Source organism: Mrakia frigida (assembly GCF_051309035.1).
Source record: "Mrakia frigida strain ATCC 22029 unplaced genomic scaffold BDY24scaffold_4, whole genome shotgun sequence".
NCBI classification, from domain to species: domain Eukaryota; kingdom Fungi; phylum Basidiomycota; class Tremellomycetes; order Cystofilobasidiales; family Mrakiaceae; genus Mrakia; species Mrakia frigida.
The window spans coordinates 160,456-174,094 of record NW_027481277.1 but is presented as its reverse complement, the minus strand read 5'-3'; the positions used below and the strand labels follow the sequence as shown (position 1 = coordinate 174,094).

General features: G+C 53.9%; 4 protein-coding genes and 1 non-coding gene across 5 annotated transcripts; 3 read left to right on the top strand and 2 right to left on the bottom strand.

Moving 5' to 3' along the window:
• Positions 1-4,847: 4,847 nt before the first annotated feature.
• Positions 4,848-4,930, bottom strand: BDY24DRAFT_t13. Its single transcript has one exon. It is a non-coding gene; the product is annotated as a tRNA-Ser (tRNA).
• A 501-nt stretch (positions 4,931-5,431) lies between these two features.
• On the bottom strand, positions 5,432-6,513 carry BDY24DRAFT_336681 (peptidase M24, structural domain-containing protein; the record flags this gene model as incomplete). Its single annotated transcript, XM_076637245.1, has 8 exons — positions 5,432-5,495; positions 5,602-5,640; positions 5,723-5,789; positions 5,894-5,956; positions 6,038-6,056; positions 6,144-6,231; positions 6,313-6,416; positions 6,493-6,513. Coding segments are annotated over 8 exons (465 nt in total), but the record flags the coding sequence as incomplete, so codon positions are not given.
• A 1,258-nt stretch (positions 6,514-7,771) lies between these two features.
• On the top strand, positions 7,772-9,154 carry BDY24DRAFT_412136 (uncharacterized protein; the record flags this gene model as incomplete). The annotated part of the gene is made up of 5 exons (XM_076643025.1): positions 7,772-7,782; positions 7,918-8,197; positions 8,406-8,514; positions 8,635-8,847; positions 9,123-9,154. 5 exons carry the CDS (start codon positions 7,772-7,774, stop codon positions 9,152-9,154), a joined length of 645 nt encoding a protein of 214 aa, XP_076499802.1.
• A 1,636-nt stretch (positions 9,155-10,790) lies between these two features.
• Positions 10,791-11,677, top strand: BDY24DRAFT_336407 (uncharacterized protein; the record flags this gene model as incomplete). The annotated part of the gene is made up of 6 exons (XM_076637236.1): positions 10,791-10,897; positions 10,967-11,005; positions 11,076-11,154; positions 11,238-11,327; positions 11,410-11,455; positions 11,541-11,677. Coding segments are annotated over 6 exons (498 nt in total), but the record flags the coding sequence as incomplete, so codon positions are not given.
• A 720-nt stretch (positions 11,678-12,397) lies between these two features.
• BDY24DRAFT_377746 (uncharacterized protein) lies at positions 12,398-13,449 on the top strand. The gene is made up of 3 exons (XM_076638816.1): positions 12,398-12,608; positions 12,699-12,896; positions 12,968-13,449. The coding sequence occupies exons 1-3, from the start codon at positions 12,507-12,509 to the stop codon at positions 13,205-13,207; spliced, it is 540 nt and encodes a 179-aa protein (XP_076499800.1). The 5' UTR covers positions 12,398-12,506; the 3' UTR covers positions 13,208-13,449.
• Positions 13,450-13,639: the final 190 nt, after the last annotated feature.

Below are 13,639 nucleotides of genomic sequence, written 5' to 3'. Positions count from 1 at the left end.
GTTTCCTTTCGTCCATCTCGCAGCGTAGAGCTAGAAGTAGGAAGTAGAATAGAACACTGGTCAGTGCTCGGAATACGAGGGAAAGAAGAGACGCTTCGGGAAGGGAACGAGGACGCGACGCGACTCACGTTCTCGTCAGGAACTGATCTCTTGATGTATCCCTCTTCCTGTGCAGCCTCCGAAGGAGTGAACGATCGAGGAGGAAGAGTAGGAGGGAAGATGAGCATCCCTGCAATCGAAGTAAACCAGCAAAGGGGCACGTTAGCTTCGTTCCCCTCGTCGACGCGTCGGTCGAGCCAAACTCACTCGTCTTTCCAGGATCCACCCCTCTCCCAATTCTCTTCTTCTTTGACTTCACACTCTCCGACGCACTTCCTTGTTCCCTCTCCCTCTTCAGACCGGCGTTGATCTTCTTCTGCTGCTCCTGATGCCTCCTCTGGAGCTCTTCGAGCGTGAGCGACGCGAAGGGAGTCGGATCGGGAGGAGGAGGGATGGACGATTGAGCTGCGACGGCGAGAAGGTCGAGAGCGGTGGGATCGTTGGTAGAGGAAGGTCGAGAGGAGGAGGACGAAGAGTTGGAGGCGTAGGAAGAGGGTAGGTTGTGAGTTTGGTTGAGAGGTGAAGGTCGACGAGTGAACATGGGCTGAGGGTCGTTGAAGGTGTACTGCTGGGATCCGGACGAGGAGGGGAGACCGAACTCGGGGGAGATAGTAGGGGAGAGGGAGGAGGAGGCTGATCGTGAAGATCCTGATCGACTCGAGGAACCTTGGGAGAGAGGAGAGCCCGGGACCTGAGGGGAGTTCTGACGGAGTTGATGAGTCGGTCTCGGCGAGGAGGAGTGGGTCGCCTAGAAGGAAACATAGAATAACGAAGACAGTCAGTCCTGCAGTGAGAAAGATTAATTTATCCTCCGAGGGAAGCGACGTGGGAGCCGAACCGATTCGTCGGGTGAGAGCCGGGGAGGAAGCGAGCTCACCGTTCGTTTCGCTCCAAAGTTGAAGGTAGGAATGGAACTCGCAAGTTCAGCAGGCTTCTCGATCAGACCTCCTCCACTTCCTGAAGGGTCTTCTTGAGGGAGAACGAGAGGGTGGTGTCTGAAGTCCGGGAAGGCTCCGAACGAGCTGATGGACGGGAGAGGGTGAGACGCGAAGCTGAAGCTGAAGGGTCCCAGAGAGCCAAAATCGAACGAGTTGGAAGGTTGAGCTTGAGCAGTGCCTAGATCGAAGGGTTGAGAGGGATCCTTGGAGGTTGGAGAATCGGTAAGGTGGTGGGAGGAGGTGGTGGAAGATGAGTCGACGGAGAGGGGAGGGGGAGGAGGCCGAGCGACCGTGAACGAAGTTGAAGACGAAGTTTGAGCGAAGAGTGGGTGAGAAGTGGACATGACGATGATGGTCAGGAGGAGAACAGAAGGAAGAGAGAGTGAGGTAACGAAGGAGGAGAGAAAAGGATCGAAAGAAGGAGAGGAGCGCCAGTCAGCTTCTTCGCTGATGCGTCGTACTGTACGCTCAGAGTCCAGATCGAGAGAGAGAGTCTCAGCTCACCGAGAGACCCTGAGCCCAGCTGAATTGGTTCATAGCTTGATCTGAGAAGGTGGAGCTGAAGAAGATGCTGAAGGTAAAGCTGAAGAGGTGGTGGGTGTTGGAGGAGAAGGAGCAAAACTGGGAAGAAGGGACTCATCGCCTCGAGGTACTCATGCGCCGGGGCTTCCTTGATTTCTGCGCCTCCTTTCGTTTCCTTCAGGCCGAAGTCCCCTTCAATGCCCGCGCGGCCTGAAAAACTGAGCTTCCTAATTGGATCTAGGCGTCTGAAAACAGAGGTTGCAAGCTGTAAGAATTTGCCTCTTCGAACAGGCTCATTCACAGCTCGAGAGAGCTTGACATCGATTTCTTGCGAGGTCGCTTCCTCCCCTGTTTCTCCGCTTCCCCTTTCTTCAGCCCGACTCCTGATTTTCTTCTTACGAGAAGGGTTAAGCACGCACGAGGGCGTGTATAGATCTCGTTCGGGCATGCCCTTCTATGGAGAGATGGCCATGCGAGAGCAAGAGGGAAGCAAAGGAGGCAGGAACAGTTTCGAGACGCGTCGGCTCTGCTTCAGTGCTTCTCCCTTTTTTGGCTTTTCCGTCTCCTAAAATCCAGCAATCGTCCAGAAAGCAGCTTACTGCTAGAATTGACAAGCTCTATGTCGTTTGGTTTTTCCTTCGAAGTTGAAGTCGTGGGAAACGCGTAGACACAAGGAGAGAGGAACAGAAAAAGACGGGACGCGACGTCCTCTTGGAGCTCCGAGTTCAGCTCTTCCAGCTTCGGCACACGTCTACTATGGAAGCTCAATTGGTTGAGAAGGTTCGAAAGGCGGCGGTACAGAAAGACTGCCAGAAGAGTGGGTCGTCCGACCAAGACAAGGAAAGACGCTTAGACGCGAAGGCTCTTCCTCGTCCTGACTGAGATGGAAGCTGGTACTTCTCCCTTTGATCGCCTCAGTGAGCTACAAGACAGTTATCACTCCTATATTATTATGGAGTAGCCTGACGGTTGATGAACATCATGTTGCAGCGTGCGGAGGAATGAACCGAACGAAGACACGACGCCTTTCTCCTTTCTACGCCTATGATCATTCCTCCTGGTCACCGCGTCGACTGGACAGCTCTTGAAGTTCACTTCCAGATGAAAGGACTTAAAAGAGAGAGAGAGAGAGAGAGAGAAAGAAAAGGAAGGGAGGCGTTCGACGAAAACCAAACAACTTTGAGACGCATCCGTTCGTTCCCTCCGACGTTTCTTCACCCTCTCGACAAGATAGACACTCCTCAGATTCTAAGCGTGCCCAAAAAGTTTAGTTCTTCTCACGACAGCTTCTTGCTTCCGAGCTGAAACCATGCGGACGAGTGGAGAAAGACTCGGAAAGGGAGGATGCGACGCGCTCGTTCTCTTTTGATCTTCTCGTCCAACGACGAACTCTCCTAAGGCTCAGTCGTCGAATCCAACAAATTGCAGTCCAAGCCACAGCGGATTGGCTAGAAGCGAGCTGTGGTGGTTGGTGGGTGGGAGGGCGGGAAGTTTGTTCGGAGTCCCCGATTTCCCTCGATTCTCTCTTTCGAATCGAGAGCCGCTGCTCTGTATGCTCCGACAGAGGCTGAAGGGGATTCCCAGAGCAGGTCTCTTCCCCTTCAAGGCTTCAGGTTTCGCAGATGACGTGGTGACGGGCTCGAGGGACGACGAGGATCTCGAGGAGACGGTTCGGATCTCGAAGGAGTTTTGCGACGCGTCGGGGATGCGTCTCAACGATGAGAAGTGCCTCTCCTACCAGAACGGCGATCGCATTGATCTTCCTCTCCCACACAGTCACCCCTGGACGCCTACTCATCAACCCTTCAAGTATCTCGGAGTCATGGTCGGACGCAACGTCAACGACGAGGAGATCTGGACTCAGACGGCGACGAGGGTGATCCTTCGAATCTCTCGATTTCCCTTTCACGACCTTACTCTTGCTTCGAAATGCAGCATCATCAACATCTACGCCTACTCAATGATCATCTACCTGGATCGCTTCATCCCCTACCCCAAATCCATCCTACAATCCATCATCGACGCCGCTCTTCTCGCTCTTCGAAAAACAACCTCCTTCAAAGTGGACGCCGCTCGGATCGTCCTCCCCGTTCCCCAAGGAGGATTTGGTCTCATCGACCTTCACATGAGACTACAAGGTCCCCGAGCTGCTTGGATCGTCAATGTACTGCGCAATCGGTACGTCAAAAACTCATTCGAACCCTCTTCCTCCCTCCCATCGCCACCATCCCCGTCCCAAACCCAAACACCCGACGCCCCTTCACTACCTTCCACCCACTCGCCATCTTCTTCTCCCCGGGCCAGCTCCGTCCTCCGGGATGGAGCGTCGAGCTCACTGACCTTCTTCGAGCAGCCTTACCCGACCGATGGAGGACCTACGCGTCGGCCTGGAACCAACTCGTCAAGCTCGATCCCTCAGCAGCGACGACTTGGACCGAGACCTTTCTCCACCAATCCTACAACTCCTCGACAACGAAGATCGACCTCACTCCCTTTCTCAACTCGGAGGGAGAGTCCCTGAAGGAGAAGAGCGTCGACATCGGAAAGGATTCGGCGGCGATGCTGATCGCTCGACACGACGTCTGGAAACCAAACGGTTGGGTAAAGGATTTCCCGAGATTAGGAGAGAAGGAGTGGGAGAAGTGGTGGGATCATCTGAGGAAGGCTCGACGGAAAGCTCCGGAGGAGGTTGAGGTCTCTCACTGTTTATCGCTTTACGTCCTCCACCCAGGAAAACACACCTCCCGACGCTACTACAACCCCAAATTTCCCAACAACCACTCTCCCTCCTGTGCTCTATGCCTCTCTCCCACCAGCACTGAAGATTTTCACCACCTCCTTATCGCCTGTCCCGTCGCTCGTAGGATATGGCTTCAAAACCCCCTCCGTCCTTTCCTCCCTCAGCCCTCCTCAATCGTCGACTTCGTCTGCCCCTCACCACCTCCCCCTCAACGAATCACTCTCCACAAATCTGCTTTTATCACCGCCGTATGGAGACTAGTTAGGAGGAGGAGATGGAAGGAGGAAGGGACGCCGGCGCTGGAGGAGGTGGAGGAGGAGGAGATGGGGAAGGCGGGAAGGATGATCCGAAGGGTCGACGAGGGTCGTTCGAAGGTTTACTGGAAGGGGATGGCGACCGGAGTGGAGGAGGTGGAGGAGGAAGTAGAGGATGGCTGAGAAAGAGTAGTAGACTTGGCTCCAACCTTCGTTTCTATAAAGACGAGTTCGACGAGTGCGAGAAAAAGAAAAGGAGAGAGTCCCCGAGCGCAGCCAAAAAAAAAAAAGCACAGCTGAATACAGGATTCGAACCTGTGCCCTCAAAGAGGATGTGATTTCTAATCAAACACCGTAGACCACTTGGTTAATTCAGCTGTATGACAATGCATTTTATTGATGACGGCGATTCAAAGTTACTGACCAGGTCTTCTGCCGAGAAAAGGCGAGCTGTCTTGGAGGTATGGTCGAGTTGAGGGACGGGAGAGAAGGAGAAGCGTCGCTTCGGGAGTCGCTGGTGGTTCGTCCCTTCTCGTTTTCTTGGTTTGGTTCTTGAGGAAGTAGCGGTACTCCTCTTCCTTCGGCACAGAGTGATGAAAGGCCAGGGGAAGAAAGAACTGACGGGACTCGCTCGTTCCATTCCGAGTCGACGCCGCGCTTCTTCTTTCCATCAGGACGACCTGCTTTCCCGACCTGCTTTCCCTGACTGTTCTTCTTCCTCAAGATTGAAACGTCCCTTTCAAGGTCCTATCAAGGAGCCCAGATTCTTTTCTTCGGCGATGTCACTCCACTTCCAGCACATTGCGAATGAGACACTTCAAAGACGAGAAATGGGAACACGCATTCATCCACGAACCACGCGCTGATCTATAAATCCTCTACTTCTTCTTGTGTCGGGGCATCTTGGGATCGGTAAGAATCTCAGCTCCGGTGGCGGTGATGCTAGTGATCGAACGAAAGGAAGGGAGAGCGGTGGAGGAGTCAGCTACGGAGGCACGCTTCGACTCGACGAGCACGAATGAGAGAGAGAGAGAGAGAGAGTACGTACAGGATGGTCTCCTCGAACTGGGCACTTTGCTTTCCATCCCTGAGAAAATGTAAGAAAAGGAGGGGGTCGTCAGAAGAGAGGTTCCGACGCGACGCAGAGACGAGAGGGACGAGAGACGAACCTGGTAACGGCTGTCCAGTCGTCCTTCCAGTGAGTCAAGCTAGCAGCTCCAGCGTTGATCATAGGCTCTGTTGATGCGATCGTCGAAAGCAAGAAGGGACGGTCAGCGTCGACTTGGGCTCAAACGGGAACGCGTCGAGATGAGAAGAAGAGAGGAAGAAAGTGTGCGAACCGATGGTGAAGATGTTTCCCTCTCGCATGAATCCAGGCATCTTGGAGTGTCCGTAATGCAGAACTGTGAGAAGAAAGAAGAGGAAGGAGAGGGCGAGGTCAGAAGGCGAGGAACGAGGAGAGAGAAGAGAGGACGAGAACGAACTGTTGGGACCGCAATGGAACTGGAGAGGAGACGAGAAGATGGGAGACATAGAAAAGCATCAGTACTGAGGAAAGGAGGCACGATAGGGAAGGGGAGAAGGACGAACGAGCTGGTTGATTCCGTGTCCGGTGTACCTCGTCACGATCGAGTATCCTTTTGGCTTGACGACCGACTCGATGATGTTACCGATCTTGCTGCAGAAGAAAAAAAATGAGAGCGAGGTCAGCTTATAGCGTTCGAGGAAGACAAAGAAAAAGAAGGAAGGAAGGACGAACGCAAAGGCGAGTCCAGGCTTGCAAGCAGCGATGGCCTTAGCGAGAGACTCCTTGGTGGTAGCAATGAGGTCGAGGGAAGCGGCATCGCAGTTTCCAACGGGATACTGTCAAAGTCGGATCAAAAAAGAGCGTCGGTCGGACCTCCGAGAAAGGAAAAGGGTGAGAAGAGGGAGAACGAACGGTCGCGTTGAGATCTCCGTGTCAGCTTGATGACAGAGGTTCAAAGTCACTGACCAGGACTGCTCCCAAGAAAAAGCGGGCAATTTTGGAGGCATAGTCGAGTTGGGGGAGGGGAGGGAAGAAATAGCGCGTCGCGGTGGTTTTGCTGGTGTTTTGCTGAGGCTGCGGTCTTTTTCCTTCGGCTTATTCGGAAGTACGCTTACTTCCTGCTCTCGAGGGAGAGAGGCTGCAGTCGGGGGATATCGAGCAAAGCTCAGCGACGCTCGTTTCATGGTCGCGTTTTGCTTCTGCTGCAGTTTGTGCCGACTCTTCCCTTCTCCGAGAAGGCAGCTTTCGACTAGCTCCTCAGCGTGCCGCATGCAATCGGAGACAAACCTGTGTTCGTGGAGGAAAGTCAGCTGTTTGCGAGGTGCTCAAAGTTCAGATTTGAAGCAGAAGAGGAGAAGGGCGCGTCGCTCCTCCCTTGGTTAATTTGGCTGTATGACAACGGTTGCGAGTAAGGGACTAGGTAAGCGCCGTTCATTCCGGACGTGTACGGAGCCGGGCGGAGACGGACAGAGGGCAAGGAAGGACGCGACCAGACACGACGGCAAGCGTTGCTACTGCTTCTTACTAGCACTGACTCGTTGGAGAGACGGTAATATGTCGTTCCTAGAAGCTGACGAAAAGGAGCAAAGGCAGTTCAGGGACCAGGGCTGCTCTGAGGGAAGAGGGCAAGAGGATTGAAGGGGAGAAAGGAAGGTTGTTTGGCGAGAGTACGTAGGACAAGAGCACGGGAAAGCTAGAGATAGGGGGAAGGCAAGTAGAGGAGACTCTGCCGGCTGCTGGCTCAGCGAGAAGGCGAGAGATCTGGGAGGCTTGCGACGTGATCTCACGACGCGTCGACTTTCCCACAAGCTCAGGCTTTGGATCAAAGACCTTGCTTGAGAGTTGGGAACTTACGCCTCACTCACTCGTTCCCATTCTTCTGAGGACATCCTCAAGAATTCAATGAGACCCTGGAGCGATGGGGAGCGACGGGGAGGAACAGAGAAAGGGAGAGCAGAGACGAGCAACGACGTCGCTGGTCTTATCAGCAGCAAGAGCAGATAATGGGAACAGCAAGAAGCATACTCTCCCTTTCATCTCGATCGTAGATATACATGACTGTCAGAAAACCTTCCCCAAACCTGAAGCGATCTCGACGCTGCGGATGGGGAAGTTGACCTCACCTCTCCTCCCTTCCCTTCCTCCCGACCCCCAACTCCATCCCCTTCCCCCTTCCCGAATCTCGCAAAGTATGGCACCCAAGTACGTATCCTTCTAATTTTATGCTTGTAGAACTATTTACCTTAGCTGGATCGCTTCAGTCTCTGACCTCTCTCTCTCTCTCTCTCTCTCTCTCTTCCTCCCTCCTCCTCCCTTCTCTCTTGTTCGCTTTCACAGCGACGACCTCCCCTCGAAACGAGCTCGGAACCCACCACCACCGCCCCCTTCCGCTGCTCCTCCTCCTCCTCGAGTGAAGAGAAAGAGACCTGCTGCCGAGGCGGATGACGAGCCTGCTGGTGGGAGGAAAGCTGGGAAGGACAACTCCGGAGGCAAGCTCGTCGCTTCTGCCAGCATGGGAGGAGGAGGAGGATCAGGAGCTGGAACGCCAACAGCGAACGGCTCAGTAGCTCCTGGAGGTTCTGGTGCACCTGGAGAAGAACCCAAGAGGGAGAGCAAGGTGAGTTTCGTTCTTGTTGGCGGTCATCTTCGAGAAGGTGACGAGGGAGGGAGGCTGAGGAAGGAGGGATGTCGGTGTTGAGAGCTGGGTCTGGCTCGAGTCGTCTTTCGCTCGTCTTCTCTCGAGCTGTAGTAGATTCGGGGGAGCAGTACTCTCAGTCGGACTGACTCGTTTGTCTCTCCATCCTTACTCCTTGCTCTCCTTCAAGCTCGACTTTGTCGCCTTCCCAGCCGAGGCTCTTCAATCCTACCTCCTCTACGCCAACCTCGTTCCCAACATCGAGCCTTCGCCATATTCCGACCTCCCAGCTCCTCTTCGTACGTCCATCTTCCTCTTCTATCCCTTTCGTGGAACCTCTCCTTTTGAGCTCAAGCTGATAACCCTTCGTCCTGCTTTCTCTCTTCCTCTCTCCCTCCCCTCTCCATGCGCTCCCTCAGCCAACACTCTCTACGCCCACCCATCTTCCGACGAGTCTTCCTTCCTCAAGAAGAAGAAGCCTAGAGTCGCTATCCTCGCCGACGTTCAAGCTGCTCACGAGGTGTTTGCTGCAGCTGCGAAGGAGCACTGGGAGAAGACGGGAGGAGCTGGAAGTGGTGGAATCAGGGAGGGAGAGGTCGTGACGGGGTTCTTGTATAGATGTAGGGTTGGAGGTGAGTAATCGTTTGCTTCCTCGTTTGAGGTCTAGGGTTTGAGATGTGCGGACGGAGTGGCTCAGTCGGAGGGAGCAGCAAAGCTCGCTTCGCTGTTGAGCTCAAGGAGGGAGGGACGGCTGAGACCGCCTTCGTTGAGCTTCGAGCATGAAGTATCATGCGCAATTCGAGCTCTCCTCGCTCAGAGGGATGCTTGAGCCGATGACGAGTAACTCTTACTCCCTATACTGACAATTCGCTTTCTCTCTCTCTCTCTCTCTCTCTCCTTTCTTCAGATCGCGTTCTCAAGGTCGTCCCTCCGTCGTAGCGTGCTCGGCTAGCTCTTTTTCTACAGGTAAGCTCCTCTCTTCGCATCTTCCTTGAACTAGTGAGAGGTCAGTCCTGACTCTTTCTTTCTTTTACGCCAGAGCTCAACATGAACCCTCACGACCCTCTCCTCCCTCTCTTCGACGCCGCTCCCTGCCGGTTCCAACCCCACCTCCCGCTTTTTCACTCCCTTTCAACCGATACCCACTCTTTCAAAGCCCGAACCCTCCAACCAACCCTCTGTCATCGGTATCACGCTCCAACGAACGCGTCGTCTTCGAGACTGTCGCCCGTCGCTCCGGTTTCGCACCGTCCTTCTTCTTGTTTTGTTTTACATCCTACTCTTCTCTATATCTCCCTACCTTGTCACGAAATAAACATGACCCAGTTCTCTTTCTTTCTCTCTGGCAGACGACGTAGGTGCTTGATCCCCTGGCCAGTATATTGATCTTCGGAGGAGACGAGTTCGAGGGTCGTGCGAAGGACCCCTGTCAATCGGTTGCGTTCGACCTCTTCCCTCCCTTCCCTCCCTTCCTCCTTTTCCCTCTCAACGTCCACCTTCTCTTGAAACAGGAAACGACCGACCACTTCTTCTTCTTCTCCCTCTCTTCTTCAAAGCATCTTGACCGGTTCAAGACTTCCCCTCTCTCCTCGCTAATCAACCTCACCCTTCTTCAGGTTCGTTCGTTCGTCTGCTCTCTCTCTCTCTTCCCGCTTCATCTCAGCTCCCGGTTCCGTCTCCTTCCCTCCTTCTCTTTCTTGACTCGCTCTTCTTCTCTCTCTTCTCTTCTACAGATTCCAACTCACCGCCGGTCGGCTTCTCCAACACTCGTTCCAAACCACCCACCTCACTTCCACCTCTTCCCACCTCTCGTTCCTCCCTCCCTCCCCTTCCACCTAACCCCCAAAAAATGAGGTTCTCTCTCGCTTTCCCCCTCCTCGCTCTTCTCTCTACTTCCACTTCCGTCTTCGCTCGACCCAACTCGTCCAACACCGGACTTTCCTCCCTCTTCTCGCTCGAGAGGAGACAAAACGGAGGCAACCGAAACGGTGAGTCCCTTCCTCTCCACTCATCTCGAGCCCTCTTTTGGCTTCCCTTTTTCTCCGATGCGGGTTCGAGGGAGGAGTAGATATCTCTGTTGGAGGATGGGAGTGAGGCTCTTGACGACGACGAGGGGTTCTATCCGGGGAAGGGAAGAGGGACGGACGGAGGGTTGGTTGGTTGGAGGGGAGCTTTCACCTGCTCGTTCCTGGAAAAAGGAGGCAACGCCTGCTCTTCTTGTTCTTCTTTCGAACGCTGACTTCTCTGCGTCCCTTCTTAACTTTGGAATCGAACCAGGTGGCAACGGTAACGGGAACCAAGGAGGTTCGTCTCTCTTTTCTCGTTCAGCTCGAAGTCGAGTCGCGTTTGGTTTGGTTTCGAGGTCTGACCCGTCTCCCTCTCTTCCTTCTTCCAGGAAACAACAACAACAACAACAACAACAACAACAACAACGGAGGAAACAACAACGGAGGAAACAACAACGGAGGAGACATTCAAGCGTCGACGAGTTCGTTCTTTCTGTCTCTTCCCTCTTCGTTTCTCGAACTACAACGCTGATCTCCTCGAACCTTTTTCTTCGTCGTTCAACTCTACAGCCCTCGATCCAAGTCAGGTTCAGAGTAACCTCGCCAACGACGGACAGGATCCTCCCGTTGATGGACAAGTCGCTTCCCTCACCTCGACCAACAACTTCATCAACTTGTGAGTCGACACTTCCTCCTTCGAACTTTGGCTGTCTTTCGAAGCTGATCCCTGCTTCTTTCCTCCCAGCTGTGCCACCACGAACCTCGCCTTGACGAATGGAGAACAGTGAGTGGACTCGACTCGTCTCGTTCCAAGTCCTCCTCGTCGCTGACTCTTCCTCTTCGTTCTCCTCCAGGGTCGTCGCTGGATCCTGCAACCCTACTATCATGGGAAGTATCATCGCTCAGAACAACGCTCCTTCGTGCAAGTTCTCCGTGCGTTCAAGCCTCCGTCTTCTCAACTCATCGTCGCGTCTTCGAAACTGATCTCTCCCTCTCTCTTCTCCTCGTCTCATCAGAACCCCAAGAACGGAGACAACATCGCCGCCGACACCACCTTCACCATGACCATGAACATCGCTAACCTCCAGACTGGATCTTTCACCAACGTTCGTCCATTTCGAACTTCGAGAAGGGAAGCAGAGGACTCGACCTGACTCGTCTCTTTCTTTTTCTTCTTTCGTCCTCCAGGCCCAGAAGACCTACTTCGGCGCTCCCGCTCAGCTCAACGGACAAGGTCAGTCTCGAGTCGACTTCTCGAATGCTCTGCCTACCCTATCGAAGAGAACTGACTGACCTTGCGTCCGCGTCCGTTCTCCAAGGAATCCTCATCGGTCACTCCCACGTCGTTATCGAGGAGATCGACGCTCTCGACTCGACCACGCCCGCCGATACCACCAAGTTCGCTTTCTTCAAGGGACTCAACGTGAGTCGAACTCCATCTCTTCGTGTTTATTGACCTCGAACCTGACTTCCCTTCCCCGTTTTCCAGGACGCTGCCAACGTGAGAGACTTCTCGCCTCGTCGTCTTCTTCTCTTCGAAACTGACATCCTGTGCTCTCTTTCTGCTACAGAACGGAGTTCTTTCCGCCGTCGTCACGGGTGGTCTTCCGTGAGTGTTCGATCCTCCTTCGCATCGAACGTCGACTACGATTCTGACTCTCTGCCTTTCTTCGTTCTTGCAGTGCTGGAGTTTACAAGATGTCAGTCAACTTCGACTCTTCTCCTTTTAGAACTTTCGCTGATCGCTCCCTTCGTTCAATCAGGTCCTCGATCAACTCTGCCGCGTTCGTTCGACCTCGTCTTCGTCGCGTCTCGATTCGTTCCGTTCGAACCCAAGCTGACTTCCTCCTCTCACTGTTTTCTTCTTTTCCCCCCCAGCAACCATCAACCTGCTCTCGTCGGAGTCGCTCAGCATGGAAGGTTCGTCGTCTTCTCCCTCTGCTGCTTTTTGAATCTTCCCAAGACTCGACGACTGACTCTCCCTTTTTCTTCATTCCCTCAGTCTCGACGACGCTGGTCAGTCTCTCGCTCTCTCATCATCCTCTCGCCGCTAGAATTGAGCTGAACCCTTTCCTTTGTTTTCGTTCTCTCAGTCTACTTCACCGTCGGAGGAGCTGGAGCTGACAACGGAAACAACAACAACAACGGGAACAACAACAACAACAACAACAACGGGAACAACAACAACAACAACGGAAACAACAACAACAACAACGGGAACAACCAGAACCAGAACCAGAACCAAAACCAGAACCAGAACCAGAACAACGCGGCGAACGGGGTAAATGAGGCTGCTGTTGAGGACGCTGCTGCTGCTGGAGACAACGCTGCCGCTGGTGACGCCGCTGTTGGTGATGCTGCTGCCGATGATGCTGCTACTGGAGATGGTGAGCTAATCTCTCAGCCCTTTCCTCAAATCGACTCGTCGACGACGAACTGACCTCGTTTCCCTCCTTTCTCCTTTCCCTTTCCTCCAGCCGCCGAGGGAAACGCCGCCGCCGAAGGAAATGCTGCTGCTGGGGGTACTGCTGCTGCTGAGGGAGAAGCTGGTGAGTCTGAAGCCCATTCTGAAGACAGCGACGCGTCGAACCCTCCCTCTTCCTCCTCTCCCTTTCCCTCAGCTGCCGCCAACGACGCTGCTGCTGCCGATGATGCTGCCGCTACCGATGCTGCCGGTGAGTCTACTCCTTTCCCTCTCCCTCTTTCCGAACGCGTCGAACCTGACTCTCCTCTCTCCTCTCCTCAGCCGACGCTACTGCCACCGATGCCGCTGCTGACGCTGCTGCTGCGACCGCTGCCGCCGCTGCCACGGGAAAAAACAACAACAACAACGGAGGAGGAGGAGGACGGGGAGGAGGAAGGAACCGATTTGGAGGAGGACGAGGAGGACGAGGTGGACGTCGAACGATCAAGTTTGCGTCGTCGAGGTTCTAGGAGTTCGATTCGATTTCATAGAATCTCTTTCTCTCTCTTCGTCTCTCGATAACCTCTCTTCGTAGCACCTAGTTCTTCGTCTCATTCTTCTCTCAGCTGGTCTCCCCTTATACATGTACCCATCGCGCCCTTGACGACCTCCCTTCGTTCTTTCCTTCTTTCTCTCCTAGTATCCTCCCTCGTTTATCTTTCGTTTTCTTGGCTTTGATGAGCCTTTGTTTCTCTAGAGTAAGAGAAGCTGTAGTAGTAGGAAAAGGAGAGCAGAAGAGAGGAGTGGAGGACTGACATCATGACGCGTCGGAAAGAGAAGGGAAAGACCTCCCTAAAGCTTGGGGAAAACTTTCACCTCAACAAGAGAAGGAGATAGAAATCAAATCAGCCTCCCGAGGGAAAGTGAATCCGAGCTTCTATAGATGCCAACAGGAGAGCAAGAACGAACAGAAGCAGACGGGGGCTCTAGCGGCTTCTCGACGCTCTTCGTCAC